Source organism: Myxine glutinosa, chromosome 1 (assembly GCF_964187855.1).
Source record: "Myxine glutinosa chromosome 1, kmMyxGlut1.1, whole genome shotgun sequence".
In the NCBI taxonomy this organism is placed as follows: domain Eukaryota; kingdom Metazoa; phylum Chordata; class Myxini; order Myxiniformes; family Myxinidae; genus Myxine; species Myxine glutinosa.
Genome location: NC_136261.1, coordinates 123,253,190 through 123,261,400, shown reverse-complemented (window position 1 = coordinate 123,261,400; position 8,211 = coordinate 123,253,190). Strand labels below are relative to the sequence as shown.

Sequence of the window (8,211 nt, the reverse complement as noted above, 5' to 3'; positions counted from 1 at the left end):
GAAGACCCTCGGAGATGAATTGTATAATGCCTTCGATAGCAAGGATGAGGGAGTTCGAGTGGACAGAGGTGGTGAAAAATATACATTTTGTGTCGCAGGTTTTGACAACAGTGCTGTCATTCTTGTTTTATTATGAAAAATGGAACAAAAATTTAAATATATGCTAAGAAAGCTGAAATTTTTTTTTTTTTTTTTTTTTTGGCAAGGAACGGGCACCCACGTACGGGCACGTCCTAGCTTATATATAGTACGGGCATGCCCTAGTACATATAACTGGCTGAAAACAAAATAAAGCATAGTGATATAAAAACCGATTAAAATCAAAGACCAAAAAAACCATCATTTTTGCAAAACTTTATTACAATGTACAGTAATCTCACAGGTTCTAACTTTTAAAGTTCAGATGGATTAAGAATAAAAAGTTATATTTTACAATCTCCAGTTCTCAAAATACTGACACTCAAACACGAAAATGCCCCTCATGCCATATATTACATTAATGTGAAATGGAACGGATTGCTTGAATCATCATCTTCTGTAAACATTTTCAATAATTCTTTGTGCTCTGGAAATATGCAAACGTCCTCAGAAGAATGTAAAAAAAAAAAAAATTCAAAAGCCTGGTGGAAACGAGAAACGTGCAAGTTAAAACTGCTGCCACGACAGTAAATCGTGTAGAAACAAGTGGATCAATACCAGAGTCGGTTAATGTCAGTTATCCATTTCCATTGCACTTTAATCAGGTTACTTCGGTGCTACGGACAGCCATATTTAAGTTACGTATGATGATTGAAACTCGATACTGATAACAAATCAAAATGTGAGCCTGTTTCATCCAAGTACTGGCAACTTTACAACTCTTGTGTTATGCTAGAAAAAGAAGATCTATTAAAAAGGAGTTAAAAGGATAAGGCTGTTACCAATACCATTTTCACTGATGCACTACATAGGTTATTATTGTTGTGTGTTTGCACCCGTTCAGAAAACATCACCAAGTGATCGGAGTCATAACTTACAGCAATGTTTCACAATATGAAGTTCTTTCTGAACTACCCAGGCTGTGATTACTGCAACTATTAGAATCTCAAGTATATTGGTAGAATGCATGAGAACGAGAAATCTCTCTTTCAACTAGAAACTGCAACTGAAGTCCAAAGCAATACATGTGTTAGTTGCAACACTTTATCATGGTGTTTCTCGATCAATCTGCAGGACCACTGAAGTCAAACTCTGAATTGCTTGATGCTGCCTGGCTTTTTCGAGATCCTTGACCGTTCGTCCCTGATGGAGCGCACCAACACAGATGGTGGCTGAACCAGATCTTGACCAGAATGTAGGCCTGGATCTGGAACAGAGCTTGCGTGCCGAGACTCAGCCCTGTCACTCCATCGGCCAGAAGGCCGTGCAGGTATTGCCGCCTGGATGTGCCTGGACCCAGGCGGCCAGCTGACTGAAGCATTTGGCAAGGAATGTAGATCTGAGGGTAGGTATTCCACTGTTCTAATGGCGGTCTGTTTGAAAATAGGTTTTGGAACATATGCAACAATTAGTGTGAAATTGAATTTAGATGAGAAAAAATAAGTTATGCAACAATGAGTGTGAATTTGACTCTCGTCAAATTAAACATCTGCTTTTTAAAAAGATAAATCGACATACAAAATTATCTGCTCAACTCAGCTACTGTAATTTATTGCATGTTTTTGTAGCAGAATAGCAAAAATGCATTTCAATTACGATTGGAGAAAATTGATATGTGCATTTCACTTCAAAGTACTTTGTGATGCCACTGCAAAATAAAACATAAGCTTGCAATATTATGTAATGTGCATTTCGAAAGAGAAAACGATTCTCACTGCTTCAGTAGTATGGCCCTCTCTGTGTGGGACATTATCGGCACTGTAGGGAACCCAGAAAACCCCTCGGCCGTGCGCTGCCTGGCCATCAGGCTGGGAGTCAGGCAAACTGGTTGCAACTGGTACAACAGCTGCCAGAATACAAAAAAACAAGGCAGTGGACAAATACCGTATACTACTACTACTACAACTACTACTACTACTACTAACTACTACTACTACTACGATTACTACTACTACTACTACTACTACCACTACTACTACTACTACTACTACTACTACTACTACTACTACTACTACTACGTGCTTTTGCACCATTCGTAGCAAAGGGTAGGTCCTGTCAATACTACTGAAGGCCTTTTAAAATTCCATCAAAGTTTTTTTTTTTTCAGTCTTTTCAAAGTATTTTGCACCAAATAATAATCAAATAAGTGTGTGTGTGTGTGTGTGTGTGTGTGTGTGCGTGCGTGCGTGCGCTATCACCACCAGTTGTCACCTCCACTCACAAGTCTCTAAGACTGAAGGGATCCTTCCCTGGTCCTGAAGCATCCACCTTCACCCCCGCAAGGAACCAGGACTCATGGACCAAGACATCTCCTTATCCCTGCTCCATTTAACGGAGCCTTCCCCGGTACTGAAGTATCCAACTTCCCCGGTACATATCCATGCCCCATTTCCCTCTCTGTCCCAGAAGTGGTGACTATGTAGACCCACGTGACCTCCCATGTGGCCTCTGGGGTACGTCTGGGTATGTTCATAGCAGTCAACAATTATAGCGGTCTCATCCCTCCTCGGTCTCATCCTTACTTGATAGGATAGAGTCGGCAATACCCAACAAGCTACAGGGCAAGGCCGGGGCGCCAGGCTACATCCCAAATGCTTGTCAATCGGCGCAACACCGACTTACCCCCCACCCACACTGCCCTGACCCCCCACAATTGTGCAGCCCTCTGACCCACCAAAGCTGCCATCCCCAGCTCAGTTCTCACTCCCATCAAAGTCCTTGTATTCGGAGCAGTCTGGGAGCCCACAAAACTTGGCAAAGAGAGTCGGCAAAGCTTGGATTTTCATCCTCAACATGATGATGTTGGCAAAACCCAACAAGCTGCAAGGCCAGGCCATGTCCCAAACACATGCTAATCAACATGACTGCGTGGCCCTCTGCCTTAGCCAAGCTGCCGTCCCCGGCTCGGATTTCACTTCCATCAAAGTCTATGTATTCAACGTGGTCCTCATTCCCACAACACCTGGTCTCTCTGGTTCTCAAAGGGCGGAACTTTGCAAAAGGGAGTTCACCAAAGCTCGGGCCTTCTCTTCCGGCAGCCCAGGGTAAACAAGTCCCACCAAGCTGCAGGGGCAGGCCACGTCACAAATGCATGCCGAATGGCGTGATAGCGGGCGCCTCATGTGCATCTCGGCCAATCAAAACTGCCATTTTTGGCTCGGTCTTCACTACCTTCGAAACTGATGGATTTGATGCAGCCCTCAGACCTTTCCTTCCTAGGCGAGAGGGAGGTGACAAATCATTGCACCTCCCCTCGCCGCCATCGTGTGTGTGTGTGTGTGTGTGTGTGTGTGTGTGTGTGTGTGTGTGTGTGTGTGTGTGCTTGTGTGCCCATACACAGGCAAAGTTTAATGCAGTGGTCCCGGGCAGCCTATTTTAATATTGAGCCCCGAATCAGCCTTAAGCAGAGTTAAATAGCGTTGTCCAATATGACCGTAACATTTTTACATCCAATTTCACAACACATTGATTTTGTACCTTGAATGGGGATTATATCAAATTTATCCATACCTGATCACAAGTGTGCATTTGCCTGCACCACACATGGTTTTAAGTCTGCTGCAAGGCCTACGGCCTCGACTTGTATGCTATGCTGGCCTTAGCCGCAATTAACCAAATGCATTTAAATGAACCATAAGCATATAATTTACCTTGATGTGTATTATGTCCAAGTTAGGGATAATTAATCCTGTGTTAGATAATCAGTGTCGTCTCTTAATCCTGTTTCTGTCTATGCATTTGGATATTGTTGTCAAGAGCCACACTTATATATATATATATATATATAGTATTAAATTTCCTTATAAATAACCCCTGTGTACATTTCCCCTTAATTGGCTGTTAATTGAAATAATCGCACCTTAGTTAGTCCACATTGCAACACGTAGCAAATCATAGGCCCTTTCATAGTTATTTCATTATTCGGTGTTTCAGTTAAGGCCATGTATTTCCAATAGTTGAATCTGCGTTGCATCAATCAAATAAGAGTAGGCCCATGTTCCCTTCCAAAGGGTGCGAGTGCTTTTCTAACCCGTGCGCCGCCATTACGCACGCGGTCGCCTCGGAGAAGAAGGGGGAGGAGCTACCAGAAGCACAGGCATGGCCCACCTCGTCACCAAAGGTGGGGGCAGCCAGCCCTTACGACTAACCAGGAATCAGTGGGCATGGCTTGAGAGGGCATGGAGAGAAACATCGAGCAGGTTCGGGAGGGTTCCAAGGGCGGGGTTATAAAACCCGTTGCACAAAGCCCCCACCGCGGATGAGTGAAGGAGCACGAATTGAGAGTTCTGTGGAGGGAGGCGCATTTTCATTCGTGGCATTTTGTGGCATTTTCCGATTCCGTAACCATCAAGGAGGTGCGGCGAGTAAGGAGAGACCTGCTGCTGCAGAAAGCCCTGCCGTGTGGAGCCGCCAGCTGCTCGCTTTGAGCCCGGAGCGTGAAGCCCTGACGTGCTGCTTCGAGCAACCCTGCCATTTTGCCCGGACCTTCCTGCCCTGTGTCCCACCCAAGCCTTCTCCTTCCAGCCATTCATTCCTGCCTGAGAATCCCCTTTTGTGTACGTGAGTTTGTTCTGTTCCTCTTGTCCTGGGGTATAAGTTAAGCTGTATAAGTTAAAGAATTGCACTGTGTCTTCTGTTCTTTTCCTGTATATTACTTTGATTTCTTTTCTTTCTTTGGCTTGTTGTGAATAATAATAAATCCCTGTTATTTCTTACCCGTTTGGTTTCCTTCTCATCCGATCGCTTTAGTGATTTCCCAATTGAGTTCCTGTGGTGCGATTTCGGCCAACGCTTTATAATCGGGTTAGTCATTGATAACGGCCCGCATCGCAGCTCGCTTCGCTCGGCGCAACAAATCCAATTACGCTGCGGCACGGGCGGGAGTATTTCCTTGCGTACCGGAAGGCGCTGGTACTTAGGTCATAGGACGGATAGGCCTAATACCCTATTCAGCGCTGACCGGGCGTGACGTCATACCCCCAGGATCGGAGACAGCCAGTGTACAGGACAAGGGGTTAACCCCCCCCCCCCCACCCCCTTGGTAAGGGGAGCGCCGTACTCCAGGATTCCGAAACAATTCAGTGGTCCCGGGCAGCCTATTTTAATATTGAGCCCCAAATCAGCCTTAAGCATAGTTAAATATCGTTGTCCAATGTGACCGTAACATATTTACATCCAATTTCACAATACATTGATTTTGTACCTTGAATGGGGATTATATCAAATTTATCCATACCTGATCACAAGTGTGCATCTGCCTGCACCACACATGGTTTTAAGTCTGCTGCAAGGCCTACGGCCTCGACTTGTGTGCTATGCTGGCCTTAGCCGCAATTAACCAAATGCATTTAAATGAACCATAAGCATATAATTTACCTTGATGTGTATTATGTCCAAGTTAGGGATAATTAATCCTGTGTTAGATAATCAGTGTCGTCTCTTAATCCTGTTTCTGTCTATGCATTTGGATATTGTTGTCAAGAGCCACACTTTTATATATATATATATATATATAATATATATATATATATATATATATATATATATATATATATATATATATATATATATATATATATATATATATATATATTGTTACGGTCCGCGGATTAGGATGTTATTTTACCGAGCGGAGGTATAACCGCGGCCGAACAGTTGTTCCCCACTAAACCCGATTCACCCAACGTTGGCCGTATCGCGCCACAGCTACTCAATCTGGAAAACTCTAAAGCGACCGAATGCAAAGAGGAAGAAGACGTACAGAAGAGTAACGGGATTTATTATTATTTACACACACAAGCAAAAAGGAGCACTCACGATTATGTACAGGGACATGAGACGCAGGTGACACAGTGAATTCCTTATACAAGCTTAATTACCTACCCAGGACAGAACAAACAAAGACGACTCACACGGGGAATTGCAGAGTGGATTGGCTGGAAGGAGGTGTGTGGCTGGAGGGGGAGGACGGCACGGAGCTGGCTGGAGCTTGATCCCGCACGGGACGTCGGGCTGGACCTCGACGGCCGCTGATGCCACCGATCCTGTCATGTGCGCGGGATCACGGGTCGGATCACGGGTCGGATCACGGTCGGAGCCGACGCGCTGGTGGGGGGTCTGGCGTGACGGGTTCTCTCCTCTCTCTTTCTTTTGTCCAACCACTCTTTCTCCAACGCAACCACTCAACGCAACCACTGACCACCCCTGACGACCAACTCAGCTCTTGTCATGGACCTCTCTTTTCAGACTCATCTCCTTGTCTCAGTAAAAGCGCATCTCTGCTGACGACCCAGCTCTTTGCTTTGCACCTCACCACGCAGCTCAGCTCAGCCTTTCAGCTCATCTCTGGGACTCATCTCTCGTCTCCTTTTGGGAGCTTCCCGTGGCGGGTTATATAGGCCCCGCCCCTCAACCTTTGCGAACCTCCCCCAAATGCTCTTCCTCCGCCCTCTCAACCCAAACCCCTCGTGCTCGGTTGGTTGTTCGGGGCTGGCTCACTCCTCCCCTCTATGACGAGGTGGAGACACGCCCTTCTTCTCCGACCCTGCCTCGTGGTAAATGGCGGCAATTGGAGGGGATGTAATTGGCAATGGCAATTGAGGCCTGGCAATGACGAAAGGGGAAATGGAGGTTTTGGGAATGGGAATGAAGGGAATCTACTCTTATTTCACTCGGTGCAATGGAGTATTTCAATTAATGGGAGCACAGCCTTACCCTAAAACACAGAATAAGGAAATAAACTACTGAACAGGGGTATTCTATGATTGGCTGACGTGTATGCTTTTGGACTAATTATGGGACGCCCTTTGACCTTTACACTACGGAGGTATTTACAAGGAATCATTACATTTTACAGAGGGTGATATTTACAACAATTTACTATACAATACAACACAATAAAAAAAAACAATCCTCATATCCGCAACAATATATATATATATATATATATATGTATATATATATATATATATATATATATATATATATATATATATATATATATATATATATATATATATATATAAATACTATATATATATATAGTATATATATATATATTCCTTAAAGAATATGAATAGCTATTGTAATGGTACTGTGTGCCAGTGAGTGAGTGATTGAGTGAGTAAATCTGCACTGTTTCTCCGAATTACCATAATCTACAGTATATACCCCGGTGAGGTTCTGCCTTGTTCATGGTAGAATTGATATCACTGTTAAAATGTCTTCTTTGGAGCAACCAACCTTTTATCGAGATAATTTGGCTTGTTACTCTGCGCTCGCGAAGCAAAAATCTGGGTTAAGCGATTGCTCACTTACGTTCGCATGTCGTACGTACACACGTATGTCATACGTACGTAAATACCCTCTGCATTTTTAAAATTAATTTTCTTGGCAACCGATGATCCGATTGACACAATTTTCACCATAGTACTGTATATGTAGAATTTTTAGTTATAATTATGAGGTCATAGGTCATGTGGTACGGGTGCCATCTTGTTTAAATTCTTTTATTCATTTTCTTAGCAATCGTTGGTGCGATTGACATGAAAAATTCACCATACTATGCATCTACTTGTGTGTGTACAATTTTTAGTGACAATTATGACATAATAGGTCACGTGGTACAGGTGCTATCTTATTTAAATGCATTCAGCCATTTTTCTGGCAACAGTTGGTGCGGTTGCCATGACATTTTGACCATAGTATGTGTCTACTGATGCAGATTTTCTTTTTAGTAATAATTATGATGTCAAAGGTCACATGATACGGACATCATCTTGGAAAACCCGTAAAGATTGGACTTCCACATCTCTGAAACCGCTCCATGGAAAAAAATTGAAACATGGCTCATTGTAAAGAATTCTGCAAGGGGGATAAGTGTTATTAACGATGATGTCATTATGACATCATCATTTGACAAGTACAATGCTTAGTCCGATCAGTTTTAAATGTATTGAGCGTGATATGCAGTCACATGAAAAAGTAAGTACACCCCATGTAAAGTTTTGACTTTTTCAACATATTTCAACATACAGCTATTTGATCTTCATTTCAACAATATTGATAGATAAA

General features: G+C 43.3%; 1 protein-coding gene across 1 annotated transcript in view; it reads right to left on the bottom strand.

The window, feature by feature from the left end:
- Positions 1–339: 339 nt before the first annotated feature.
- Positions 340–8,211, bottom strand: part of LOC137427991 (UPF0606 protein KIAA1549-like) — a 75,196-nt gene continuing 67,324 nt past the window's right edge. The window contains exons 13-14 of the mRNA XM_078785626.1: positions 1,854–1,984; positions 340–1,511 (exon numbers count right to left, since the gene is read on the bottom strand). Coding sequence (XP_078641752.1) covers positions 1,224–1,511; positions 1,854–1,984 — 419 coding nt within the window. The 3' untranslated portion in view covers positions 340–1,223. The remainder of the gene's footprint in view (positions 1,512–1,853; positions 1,985–8,211) is intronic.